Here is a 14,275-nt window from a genome sequence, read left to right on the forward strand (position 1 = left end):
CTCAAATGGTGAAATGTGAGTGATCTATATGAAAAAGAGAAGAAAAAATAGTTAATTGTTAGGCGAGAAAAAAATATATATTTTAATTGAGTTGATTAACTCCCTTAGTGTATACACGAGACGCCTACTGACATCTGACCTGATTTCAGGGGCAAGCCAACCTATAAAACATCCCCAAAATTATAGTCTACATTTAAGCCATGAGGCTTCAAACTACCCAGCCTGTGAATCCAGCTCAGCTCTCTGTGTCTCAATGCCTTAGATCTATCCCCACCTCGCCTAGGTTGGGGAATCTGGTCCACTATCCAGCATTTCAGGTCGCCCTCCTTATGTTTGGCTTCCGTGAAATGCTTGGATACCGGTAGGTCTTTCCTTTTTTTTCTAATGCTCAAACGGTGGTTATTAAGGCGAGTTTTCAATTCCGTTGTCGTCTCCCCTACATATAATAAATCACATGGACAAGATAGTACGTAGACAACGTAGCTGGAGTCACAGGTTAGGTGAAAAAGAATTTTAAAAGATTCTCCCGTCACAGGGTGTATAAAGACCTTCCCCTTACGAATGTATCTACAGTTGACGCAGTTGAGGCAGGGATAACACCCCAGACCCGACTGCGCCAACGTAGTCTGTTTTAAGGATCCCTTTGAGCCTATATCTGCCTTCACCAACTGATCCTTCAGATTCCTGGATCTACGGTAGGAGAGAAGAGGTGGGCGTTGGAATTCTGAAATGTCACTAAAACTAGTGCCTAATAGGCCCCAATGTTTGTTCAAGATTTTATTGACCGAAGGACTATGTTCACCATATACAGAAATAAAAGGAATTCTGGCCACCTTGTGTGTAGTTTTACGTGGTCTTAAGAGCTCAACCCTATCCAAACTCTGTACTCTGTTGATGTGTTCTTTCAACAGCCGCTTAGGATAGCCCCTATCCTGGAATTTATGGGCCATGGAGCTCAAGGTCTCTTCTAGTTTAGTCTCATTAGATACTATACGTTTGGCTCTAAGAAACTGGGAGAAGGGCAATGATTGTATCATTTTCCTAGGATGAGAACTGTTGAAACAGAGCAGCGTATTCACATCAGTGGGTTTGGTGTACAGTTCGGTCTGCAGCACCCCTTCCTTGAACACCACTTTAGTGTCCAAGAACTGGATCTCAGTTGCGGAGTGAATGAGAGTAAACTGTAGATCCGAATCATGGCTATTGAGAAAGCCATGAAAATCGATCAACTCTGTCTCAGAACCTGTCCATATGAGGAAGATGTCGTCGATGTATCTCCACCACCTCAGCACATGTCTGAAGTGGTGGGACAAATAGACGACACCTTCCTCATAACACCGCATAAAAATATTTGCGTAGGTGGGGGCCACATGGGACCCCATTGCCACACCCCGCTGTTGTAAATAAAATGTATCTCCAAATAAAAAGTAGTTATATTGCAGTACAATCCTGAGCAAATCTACAATGAACTCACTGGCCTGTGGGGTGTATGTAGATGTTCTCAGCATTTTTTCAACTGCCTGAATGCCCCTCTCGTGCACTATCGAAGTGTATAGTGACGTTACATCAAACGATGCCAATAGTATTGTGGGTATCTGTGTCAGGTCAATGTCATGAAGTTTAACAAGGAAATCTGATGTATCTTGTATGTAGGAAGAGCCACCAGTTGAGAAGTCACGTAAAACTTTATCCAAAAAAATTGCAATGCCACTAAAAATGGAGTCACTACCCGAGACAATCGGTCTTCCCGGGGGGTCGATGAGGGTCTTGTGAATCTTGGGCAGCACATAGATCACCGGGGTGACCGGATGTGCCACCTCAAGATAGTCACAAAGACCCTCATCGATGATGCCTGCCGTCATGGCTTCCCTCAGGCATCTATTTATAATACCAGTAATCATAAATTTGGGATCCGAGTCTAAGACTCGGTAGACATGTGAATCCCCCAACTGGCGCATAATCTCACCTACATACTTCTCAGTGTCCATCAGTACGACTGCACCCCCCTTGTCCGCAGGCTTTAGGGTAAGGGTGGGATCAGTTCTGATGGACCTGAGAGCCTCGGCCTCGGCAGTGGTCAGATTGGGATGTCTGAAGTCAACATCACCCTGTAAGGATGACCTGAGTTCAGAGATCCCCCGTCGGACCGCAGCAATGTATGCTTCCACGGCCGGTTCATTGATGATTGGTACAAAATTGCTCTTGTGGAATAGTTTCAAAGACCCCATGGTGAACTCACTCAATTTGGGTCTAACTACCCCATCCTTATTGTGCGACCACACTGCTAATTTAATGCGACGGAAAAAGGAAAATAAATTACATTCCAACTCAAACCAATTAGTGCGTGAACTAGGACAGAATGAAAACCCCTTTGAAAGAACACTCACTTGAATGGGGGTTAGTTCTTTGGAGGATAGGTTGACTACAGTTACTTTCTCTTTACTATGTTGGTCTTGGATGTCGTGGGTCGAACCTTGTTGTTCCGTAAATTTATGATTACTGGTATTATAAATAGATGCCTGAGGGAAGCCATGACGGCAGGCATCATCGATGAGGGTCTTTGTGACTATCTTGAGGTGGCACATCCGGTCACCCCGGTAATCTATGTGCTGCCCAAGATTCACAAGACCCTCATCGACCCCCCGGGAAGACCGATTGTCTCGGGTAGTGACTCCATTTTAGGTGGTATTGCAATTTTTTTGGATAAAGTTTTACGTGACTTCTCAACTGGTGGCTCTTCCTACATACAAGATACATCAGATTTCCTTGTTAAACTTCATGACATTGACCTGACACAGATACCCACAATACTATTGGCATCGTTTGATGTAACGTCACTATACACTTCGATAGTGCACGAGAGGGGCATTCAGGCAGTTGAAAAAATGCTGAGAACATCTACATACACCCCACAGGCCAGTGAGTTCATTGTAGATTTGCTCAGGATTGTACTGCAATATAACTACTTTTTATTTGGAGATACATTTTATTTACAACAGCGGGGTGTGGCAATGGGGTCCCATGTGGCCCCCACCTACGCAAATATTTTTATGCGGTGTTATGAGGAAGGTGTCGTCTATTTGTCCCACCACTTCAGACATGTGCTGAGGTGGTGGAGATACATCGACGACATCTTCCTCATATGGACAGGTTCTGAGACAGAGTTGATCGATTTTCATGGCTTTCTCAATAGCCATGATTCGGATCTACAGTTTACTCTCATTCACTCCGCAACTGAGATCCAGTTCTTGGACACTAAAGTGGTGTTCAAGGAAGGGGTGCTGCAGACCGAACTGTACACCAAACCCACTGATGTGAATACGCTGCTCTGTTTCAACAGTTCTCATCCTAGGAAAATGATACAATCATTGCCCTTCTCCCAGTTTCTTAGAGCCAAACGTATAGTATCTAATGAGACTAAACTAGAAGAGACCTTGAGCTCCATGGCCCATAAATTCCAGGATAGGGGCTATCCTAAGCGGCTGTTGAAAGAACACATCAACAGAGTACAGAGTTTGGATAGGGTTGAGCTCTTAAGACCACGTAAAACTACACACAAGGTGGCCAGAATTCCTTTTATTTCTGTATATGGTGAACATAGTCCTTCGGTCAATAAAATCTTGAACAAACATTGGGGCCTATTAGGCACTAGTTTTAGTGACATTTCAGAATTCCAACGCCCACCTCTTCTCTCCTACCGTAGATCCAGGAATCTGAAGGATCAGTTGGTGAAGGCAGATATAGGCTCAAAGGGATCCTTAAAACAGACTACGTTGGCGCAGTCGGGTCTGGGGTGTTATCCCTGCCTCAACTGCGTCAACTGTAGATACATTCGTAAGGGGAAGGTCTTTATACACCCTGTGACGGGAGAATCTTTTAAAATTCTTTTTCACCTAACCTGTGACTCCAGCTACGTTGTCTACGTACTATCTTGTCCATGTGATTTATTATATGTAGGGGAGACGACAACGGAATTGAAAACTCGCCTTAATAACCACCGTTTGAGCATTAGAAAAAAAAGGAAAGACCTACCGGTATCCAAGCATTTCACGGAAGCCAAACATAAGGAGGGCGACCTGAAATGCTGGATAGTGGACCAGATTCCCCAACCTAGGCGAGGTGGGGATAGATCTAAGGCATTGAGACACAGAGAGCTGAGCTGGATTCACAGGCTGGGTAGTTTGAAGCCTCATGGCTTAAATGTAGACTATAATTTTGGGGATGTTTTATAGGTTGGCTTGCCCCTGAAATCAGGTCAGATGTCAGTAGGCGTCTCGTGTATACACTAAGGGAGTTAATCAACTCAATTAAAATATATATTTTTTTCTCGCCTAACAATTAACTATTTTTTCTTCTCTTTTTCATATAGATCACTCACATTTCACCATTTGAGGATTGGCATAGACGGTCGGGGTGATCGAAACATACTATAGAGAAGAGGGTTATGTGGGACGTTTTTTTGTCCTTCATGGTTATTTTCATTACTTTTTAGTCACCTGCAAAAATGTTTTATACTTGCCGTTTACGTATCCTGATAAGCACCAGGGGCAACTTGAGTTATAAGATATTTAGCTGCTGTCCATACTTTGTGACATCCGTATGCCCAATAGAGGAGATCCCTCTTGGGTATGAGGGCACTCAGTAACCACAATGTCGTTCTTGCAGGGACCGCGAGATTCGTGACCGCAGCATGACTTCATGTGGATATGATGGGTGACATTCTGGTTTCTAGACTGTCCCCTTCTTTCTGGGCTGCCCATACCCTTTGATTAAGTGGCTAGGATGTATTACACTGAGTTAATAGACGCAGCTATCTGTTTCCATCAAGTAAGATGGTGCCGGGAACAGACCGTGTCCACTGAGCATGCGCGGGGGGCGAGACTCTGTAAGATGACGCTGCGGCCGGTTTTTGATGACATCAGAGGTCCTCGGCCTGGATATCCGTCAATGGTGCGATATTGCGTTTGCGCAGTGGAATATAAACAACGCGGAACAACGGCATGGCAGGTTTCTTCTTGTCCCTCTTGTATGTTTTTTTCGATCGTTTCCCCATCCTCTCTGCTATGTCTCCTTTCACTTTATCACATCACAGTGCACCATTGGGCAGATCGACTCTGTAATTGATCGGTATAGTTTGTGATTATGGATACACTGTTTACAAATATGTATATTTCTATATGCAATTTTTTTCATGTATGCTTCAATGTATGTACATTTAGTTTTCTTTTTTTTCTTTTTGGATATATACACTGTTGGTATTGGCTGATCATGTTTTGTAACACACCCACTGGGTGGAGTGTAGTCACATGTTGAACATGCTAATTAATTCACCTGTATATATTGCTGTGATTTGAGTTGTTACTTTGCTTGAAAAAGGTTCTAGTGAAGAACCGAAACGTTGCACCACCTGGGTGAATAAAGTTCACTTGTCACCTTTCTCGGAGTGCCGCCTACTTTTCTGGATTATATATATATATATATATATATATATATATATATATATATATATAAGACACAAATAAACCAAATTATCACGACATAAAAGAAAGTCACTTTAAGCAATAAAACAGATTTAACAAACCATAACACTGCCTATATATATGTGGGACAGAAACGCCATTAAATCGTTAACCAAACACTATTCCAGATTCCTAAAGGGTTCTGGAAATAAATCACAAAAACAAAGCCAGTCAACAAAACAATATTACACAACCTAATAAACCATTCAGTAATGCAGAATCATTGATCATAGCTACCAGAATCAGGTTCCGTTTGGCAACAATGCTCACAGGCTACCTCCTTCCAAGGAAGACTCCAAAGACCTGTCCCCTGTGCCAAATTCTACCGATGTTTTATACCAAATGTTTGGATCTTGGAACTCACTTCCCCCTCCCATCAGCAAATATTTCCTTCTTCAAAGGCTAGTTTTGATCTCTGTGTTCCCTTCCAATATGCACCAGGAGAATAAAGGGGCCGCATTTTCCCACAACTTGCATGTTATGACAATCTTGTTCTCCAGTCATTTGCACATTGAGAGGAGATCACACGGACCGGACACGTTCTGACCAGTTGTTATCCAATCTAGTATTCTTATTAGAGAATCCTTTTACCCTCAGGATGGCTTAGAAATGTAAGTTACTGTAAAAACATCCCTAGACATACTGATCAATAAAGAAGATTTCACCACAACAATTGAGCCCAAGAATATTAATTAGAAAACTTTTCATTAGGTACAGTCGTGGTCAAAAGTTTTGAGAATTACATAAATATTGGAAATTGGAAAAGTTGCTGCTTAAGTTTTTATAATAGCAATTTGCATATACTCCAGAATGTTATGAACAGTGATCAGATGAATTGCATAGTCCTTCTTTGCCATGAAAATCAACTTAATCACAAAAAAAACTTTCCACTGCATTTCATTGCTGTCATTAAAGGACCTGCTGAGATCATTTCAGTAATCGTCTTGTTAACTCAGGTGAGAATGTTGACGAGCACAAGGCTGGAGATCATTATGTCAGGCTGATTGGGTTAAAATGGCAGACTTGACATGTTAAAAGGAGGGTGATGCTTGAAATCATTGTTCTTCCATTGTTAACCATGGTGACCTGCAAAGAAACGCGTGCAGCCATCATTGTGTTGCATACAAATGGCTTCACAGGCAAGGATATTGTGGCTACTAAGATTGCACCTCAATCAACAATTTATAGGATCATCAAGAACTTCAAGGAAAGAGGTTCAATTCTTGCTAAGAAGGCTTCAGGGCGTCTAAGAAAGTCCAGCAAGCGCCAGGATAGTTTCCTTAAGAGGATTCAGCTGCGGGATCAGAGTGCCACCAGTGCAGAGCTTGCTCAGGAATGGCAGCAGGTAGGTGTGAGCGCATCTGCACGCACAGTGAGGCAAAGACTTTTGGAAGATGGCCTGGTGTCAAGAAGGGCAGCAAAGAAACCACTACTCTCCAAAAAAAAAATCAGGGACAGATTGATCTTCTGCAGAAAGTTTGGTGAATGGACTGCTGAGGTCTGGGGCAAAGTCATATTCTCCGATGAAGCCTCTTTCCGATTGTTTGGGGCATCTGGAAAAAGGCTTGTCCAGAGAAGAAAAGGTGAGCGCTACCATCAGTCCTGTGTCATGCCAACAGTAAAGCATCCTGAGACCATTCATGTGTGGGGTTGCTTCTCATCCAAGGGAGTGGGGGCTCACTCACAATTTTGCCCAAAAACACAGCCATGAATAAAGAATGGTACCAAAACACCCTCCAACAGCAACTTCTTCCAACAATCCAACAACAGTTTGGTGAAGAACAATGCATTTTCCAGCACGATGGAGCACCGTGCCATAAGGCAAAAGTGATAACTAAGTGGCTCGGGGACCAAAACGTTGACATTTTGGGTCCATGGCCTGGAAACTCCCAAGATCTTAATCCCACTGAGAACTTGTGGTCAATCCTCAAGAGGCGGTTGGACAAACAAAAACCCACTCTGACACTCCAAGAAGTGATTATGAAAGAATGGGTTGCTATCAGTCAGGAATTGGCCCAGAAGTTGATTGAGAGCATGCCCAGTCGAATTGCAGAGGTCCTGAAAAAGAAGGGCCAACACTGCAAATACTGACTCTTTGCATAAATGTCATGTAATTGTCGATAAAAGCCTTTGAAACGTATGAAGTGCGTGTAATTATATTTCACTACATCACAGAAACAACTGAAACAAAGCTCTAAAAGCAGTTTAGCAGCAAACTTTGTGAAAACTAATATTTGTGTCATTCTCAAATCTTTTGGCCACGACTGTATATCAAATGATCCTACAAATCTGATATAGTTCACGCAATTCATTAAATGATAACCCAGACATTTTATATGACCATATGTTACAAGCAGACTAAATTTACTTATTAATAAGTTACCTAAGATTAGCCATTTCTTTAGGAAGATTGTACGTAAAAAAGTTGTTCAGCTTTATGGTATGGGATTCTTTGGTAAATTTTATTTTCAGTACCCGCTTCAAATACCTAAAAATAAGTAAAGATCATTAAATATAGTCACAATATTGCAGCACTACTGTGTAACTCACTCCATAGAAACAAATAAAACTGTAATAAAACTTAAGTTTTTGGATGTATATTTTTAAATGATGACAAGACAGTGATAAATCGGTTATCTTATTCACAAACCTCTATTGCCTCTACAAACTCCAAACTATCTAACTAAGGCTACTTTCACACTTGCGTTCGGAGCGGATCCGTCTAGTATCTGCACAGACGGATCCGCTCCTATAATGCAAACGATGGTATCCGTTCAGAACGGATCCGTCTGCATTATATTTCAGAAAAAAATCTAAGTCTAAAAGTTAGTCAGACGGATCCGTCCAGACTTTACATTGAAAGTCAATGGGGGACGGATCCGTTTGAAATTGCATCATATTGTGTCAACTTCAAAAGGATCTGTCCCCATTGACTTACATTGTAAGTCTGGACGGATCCGTTTGGCTCCGCACGGCCAGGCGGCCACCCGAATGCTGCAAGCAGCGTTCGGATGTCCGCCTGCTGAGCGGAACGGAGGCCAAACGGTGCCATACTGATGCATTCTGAGCAGATCAGCATCCACTCAGAATGCATTGGGGCTGTACGGATCCATTCGGGGCCGCTTGTGAGAGCCTTCAAACGGAACTCACAAGCGGAACCCTGAACATTTACACAGACCTATTTATTGTAATTCATTTAACACTGGACTGTGTGCAATACCTCAAACCTTTTTTTGCAGACTTAATTACTGAATGTACAGGTGAAACTCGAAAAATTTGAATATCGTGCAAAAGTTCATTTATTTCAGTAATGCAACTTAAAAGGTGAAATATATGAGATAGACTCATTACATGCAAAGCAAGATATTTCAAGCCTTTATTTGTTATAATTTGGATGATTATTGCTTACAGCTTATGAAAACCCCAAATTCACAATGTCAGAAAATTTGAATATTTTGAAAAGGTTCAATATTCTAGGCTGAAAGTGTTACACTCTAGTCAGCTAATTAATCCATAACACCTGCAAAAGGTTCCGGAGCCTTTAAATTGTCTCAGTCTGGTTCAGTAGGAATCACTATCATGGGAAAGACTGCTGCCCTGACAGTTGTGCAGAAAACCATCATTGATATCCTCCATAAGCAATTTCAAAAGAAGTTGGATGTTCCCAAAGTGCTGTATCAAAGCCCATTAATAGAAAGTTATGTGGAAGGGACAAGTGTGGAAGAAAAAGGTGCACAAGCAGCAGGGATGACCGCAACCTGGAGAGGATTGTCAGGAAAAGGCCATTCAAAAGTGTTGGGGACTTTCACAAGGAGTGGACTGAGGCTGGAGTTTGTGAATCAAGAGCCACCACACAGACAGATCTTGGACATGGGCTTCAAATGTCATATTCATCTTGTCAAGCCTCTCCTGAACAACAAAGAACGTCAGAAGCGTCTTACCTGGGCTAAATAAAAAAAATAAGTGGTCTGTTGCTCAGTGGTCCAAAGTCCTCTTTTCTGATGAGAGCAACTTTTGCATCTCATTTGGAAACCAAGGACCCAGAGTCTGGAGGAAGAATGGAGAGGTGCACAATGCAAGATACTTGAAGCCCAGTGTGATGTTTCCACAGTCTGTTGATTTGGGGAGCCATGTCATCTGCTGGTGTTGGTCCACTGTGCTTCATTAAGTCCAGAGTCAACGCAGCCGTCTACCAGGAGATTTTGGAGCACTTCATGCTTCTTTCCACAGTCGAGCTTTATAGAGACGGTGACTTCATTTTCCAGCAAGACTTGGCACCTGCCCACACTGCCAAAAGTACCAAAACCTAGTTCAATGACCATGGGATTACTGTGCTTGATTGTCCAGCAAACTCACCTGACCTGAACCCCATAGAGAATTATGGGGTATTGCCAAGAGAAAGATGAGAGATATGAGACGGAACAATGCAGAAGAGCTGAAGGCTATGTCACGGCCACGGTTTTGGCCGTGACTCCTTGGGAGCCGCATACTGTTGCCCGCGGTTTTGTGTTGTAGTTTCAACCGCAGCTTGAGGCATAATGTAGTTGGCCTCAGGTGCGGTTGCCGCGGACAACAGCTATGTGTGCGGTTTCCTAGGAGTTGTGTGTATGTATGCACTTTTGTATGTCGGTGTGCACTCTGTTTTGTGTGGTGTACACTTACATCTTCTCCTCACTGTGGTTGCCCGTGGCAACGTTTGGTTGCATGGTGTACATGTGGTGGCAGTGTCCCGGCCTTCGGGCTGACTCCCAGGACATGGTTGCCACCCATGTCGTTGCCTGCGGCAACAGCCACAGTGTGTTTCTGAGTTGGACACTTTCCCTTTTAATTTATGTTTCCCTTCCCTGGTGTTGGAAGGGTTAACCTCCTTCCTAGTGTGTGTGTGCACTGGGTGTGTCTGACTGTGGGTGTGGCTTCCTGGCCTATATAGCCTCGCTGTTAGCATGGCTCAGTGGGTTGTTTCAGCCATGCTTGCTGGAGCAGCCTCTTGTGTTATTATCTGCCTGTGAGAGCCACCCCTGTGGTCATAAAGAAAATGTCACTTTATGTTTTATGTCATGTTGTGTGAGATGTCCATCTGATGTTCTGTTGGGTCCTTCCTTCGTTTGGTTTGTGCAGCTAATGGTTCTGGATTCTGTGTGTTCTCAGGGATCCAGTCAGCAAGGCTGTGGCAGGTTGGTTGAACTACTTAGTTCACCTGCCATTTCCGTTAGTCTGCTTTGGTTCCCCTTTTTCCCAACAGCTTGACCAGTGAGACTCCTGCTCCTCCGTGCCTAGGAGGAGTAGGTCGTCTTACCCTGACTCCTAGCGCAGGGACCGGACGGAGGGTGAGTTAGGGATCCGAGGTTCCTGCGCATGGGTCCTCCTACCTTTAAGGTCGGCCCATGCAGTTAGGAGTTAGGGTCAGGGTAGGGACGCTGTTAGGAGGTGACCTGCTCCCTATCCTGTTCTCCTGGCCGAGTAGGCCAACAGCATCTGGCATCGCACGGCTGAGGATTTCCCCCATCCTCAGCAGTGACAGGCTACTATTGAAGCATTCTGATCTACCATAACACCTCAGCAGTGCCATCCGCTGATAGCATCCATGCCACGCCACATTGAGGCAGTAATTGATGCAAACAGGGCCAAAACCAAGTACATATGCATGATTATACTTTTCAGAGGTCCTACATTTTTCTATTTAACATCCTTTTTTTATTGATTTCATGTAATATTCTAATTTCCCGAGATTGTGAATTTGGGGGTTTTCATAAACTGCAAGCCATAATCATCCAAATTATAACAAAGTATATACAAGTCTAGTCATGGCAATAGATGCTACATAACTAAAACATCCATTTTATGTGGAAATTATGCATGTACACTCTACAAGTCTAATGACAAAATATTTTAAGGCTTGCTTTTAGCATTTATTTTTATCTTTTAATTATTTTTTATAAATAGAATATGGTCCCTAGATGTTCTATTTAGAATCAAAGAAAGTGCATGATAACACCAGGGATACAAACAAAAACTGCACGACGGCACCTTAGATACAATATAGTATGTGCGCAGCGGCACCTTGTAAATACCAGTGGTCTACCGTACAGGCCCGGATCCTCTGGTCACCGTAGATGTTCAGTGGATTCAATTAGCTGAAAAGAAGAGCAATTAAGGCTGGGCGGGGGGTATTAGTGGGTTGGGGGTACCTAGACAGCCCTAAGATATAGGTGCTAACTCGGCCCTAGCATCCTAACACGGAGCACCCGTTCTAATAAGAACGACCCTGTCCGGAACCTTGCCCTTTTATTTCTACTTGGCCCTATTGTGCCCTAGTGTAGCTAATCTCTACACGCATGTTTCGTATAGAAAACTCATCAGGGGAATTTTAGGCACACACAATGGGGCAATACATTAAGAACTATGGTGTTGATCTTTATGTTATTTATCAACATATATAGTTATAAATGTAGTTATACACAGTTATATTAAACAGTGGGTGACACAAATGGTACCTTTCAGTGGTGGCCTTTAGTCCAGGCTCCACTAAAGTACCAGGGCGTAAAACTTGCCTAGCGGTATTCAGGCAGTGTTGAGAGGTTGACCTAGATGGTGGTCCGATCCTTCTCATGGAGCGCAGCGATGTGTCCAGAGGCCGTGATGTAGCCTGCCTGCCGGAGAACGCTGGCTCCTATTTGAACATCCATTGGCCTCAGAGTGAGGCTTGAGACGCAGCGCCATGACGTCAGCGGCACGTACGACGCGATCGCGCATGCGCAGATTATGCTGGGGATAGGCAGCAAGCTGACTGATGGAGTCAGATAGAGACACGTCATTCTAACTGGCCGGTGATTAGGTCATCAGCCAGGAACCGATAATTGTCAGCGGCCAGTGTATAGAGAGTTGCCTAGTAACCGGGACGCTGTGGGGCAACCTTTGTTGAAACACCGTCTATAGCAAGTGCGGTGTGTTTTAAAGTGGCATTTTTTGCAGTGCGATTTAAAATAAAAAGGTGTTCTAGTCAGTATGTTCCAAACACGGGTACATATAGAAAAATATTCAGTAGATGTATACTACTATGTGCCTTACAGGAGTCACAGGCACATGTGCACTGTTATTAGCAGTGATTGACATAATTGTTAGCTTATATTTTCTTTGGGCTATTTCTAGTCTCATAAGAGTATATACAATGCAATTTTTGATCTGTGCATTGTCTAGGGTGACACATGATAGGTGCAGTTAAAGGGAGAGTCAGCATTATTATTGATGTGGTGGGTCTCTAAGATGACACGTGCTATTATGTTTGGCACATGGCCTTTAACTTGCCTTGTATGGGCCTATATGAGTCATATGTGATGGTGTACATCCCCTATTGTTTTCTTGATGCATCTTGAAGGTACCATTTGTGTCACCCACTGTTTAATATAACTGTGTATAACTACATGTATAACTATATATGTTGATAAATAAAAAAAGATCAACACCATAGTTCTTAATGTATTGCCCCATTGTGTGTGCCTAAAATTCCCCTGATGAGTTTTCTATACGAAACATGCGTGTAGGGATTAGCTACACTAGGGCATAATAGGGCCAAGTAAAAATAAAAGGGCAAGGTTCCGGACGGGGTCGTTCTTATTAGAACGGGTGCTCCGTGTTAGGATGCTAGGGCCGAGTTAGCACCTATATCTTAGGGCTGTCTAGGTACCCCCAACCCACTAATACCCCCCGCATAGCCTTAATTGCTCTTCTTTTCAGCTAATTGAATCCACTGAACATCTACGGTGACCGGAGGATCCGGGCCTGTACGGTAGGACCACTGTTTTTTACAAGGTGCTGCCGCGCACATACTATATTGTATCTAAGGTACCGTCGTGCACAATTTTTGTTTGTATCCCTAGTGTTATCATGCACTTTCTTGGATTCTAAATAGAACATCTAGGGACCATATTCTATATATAAAAAATTATTAAAAGTTAAGTTTTAAATAAAAATCACCATTTCCATTCCACTTACATAGGATTTATTTTTATCACATTACTAGGACCTTGGTACATATGTTTCAAGTTTTGAGTCAAGTACAAACACCTTCTTCACACATATTAAAGGGGCTCCAGATATTGATGAATAGGGATGAGCGAACCCGTTCAAAGTTTGGTTCGAGTCCCAAATTTGACCGCGAACCCCATTGAAGTCAATGGAGATCTGAATTTTGGGGCTGAAACATGGCTGTAAAAGAGTTATAAAAAGGGCTAGAGGACTACAAAAGGATCCAAAATGCCCCGCAAACAAACGTAGATCGGAAATTACCTAAAATAACTAAATACATTAAAAAAAACAAATAATTATATTGAAGTAGGAGGCAGAGGTACAAGTGGAGTAGGTAGTTCAGGAGGCTGTAGACGTGGTGGTGTAGGTGTAAGAGGCAGAGGAGAAAGCCAAAAATGTTTGGTTTGTTTTTTTGGATTTGTATGTTAACCATGTACAGATACCCCTGCTGTATGTGCCGGCATTGGTGAAAACACCAATGCCTGCGCATTAACCCTTGCACTGCCACGGTCAGCGCTGACTGCGGCACGTGCGGTATCCTGCCGGTTGCAGGGTGGCCATCGGGTCCCTGCACTGCTGTGATGGGGTACCCGATGGCAGGGAAGGCAGCCAGATTACTTCCTTAGGCATCGTGGCTGGCTTCCGTGTGAGCCTGTGAGATCCAGCCCCCTGGATCTCACAGGCAGGAAGCTGCAAGTATATTACAGTGTGTAATACACTTACAGCCAATG

At 43.2% G+C, this 14,275-nt stretch overlaps 1 protein-coding gene across 4 annotated transcripts in view; it reads right to left on the minus strand.

The window, feature by feature from the left end:
- Positions 1-14,275, minus strand: part of CHKA (choline kinase alpha) — a 292,703-nt gene that overhangs the window by 117,454 nt on the left and 160,974 nt on the right. For all 4 annotated transcript variants that reach the window (XM_040410247.1, XM_040410243.1, XM_040410245.1 and 1 more), the window contains one exon: positions 7,903-8,007. In XM_040410247.1, the coding sequence (XP_040266181.1) occupies positions 7,903-8,007 (105 nt within the window). The remainder of the gene's footprint in view (positions 1-7,902; positions 8,008-14,275) is intronic.

Source organism: Bufo bufo, chromosome 10 (genome assembly GCF_905171765.1).
Source record: "Bufo bufo chromosome 10, aBufBuf1.1, whole genome shotgun sequence".
Lineage (NCBI taxonomy): Eukaryota > Metazoa > Chordata > Amphibia > Anura > Bufonidae > Bufo > Bufo bufo.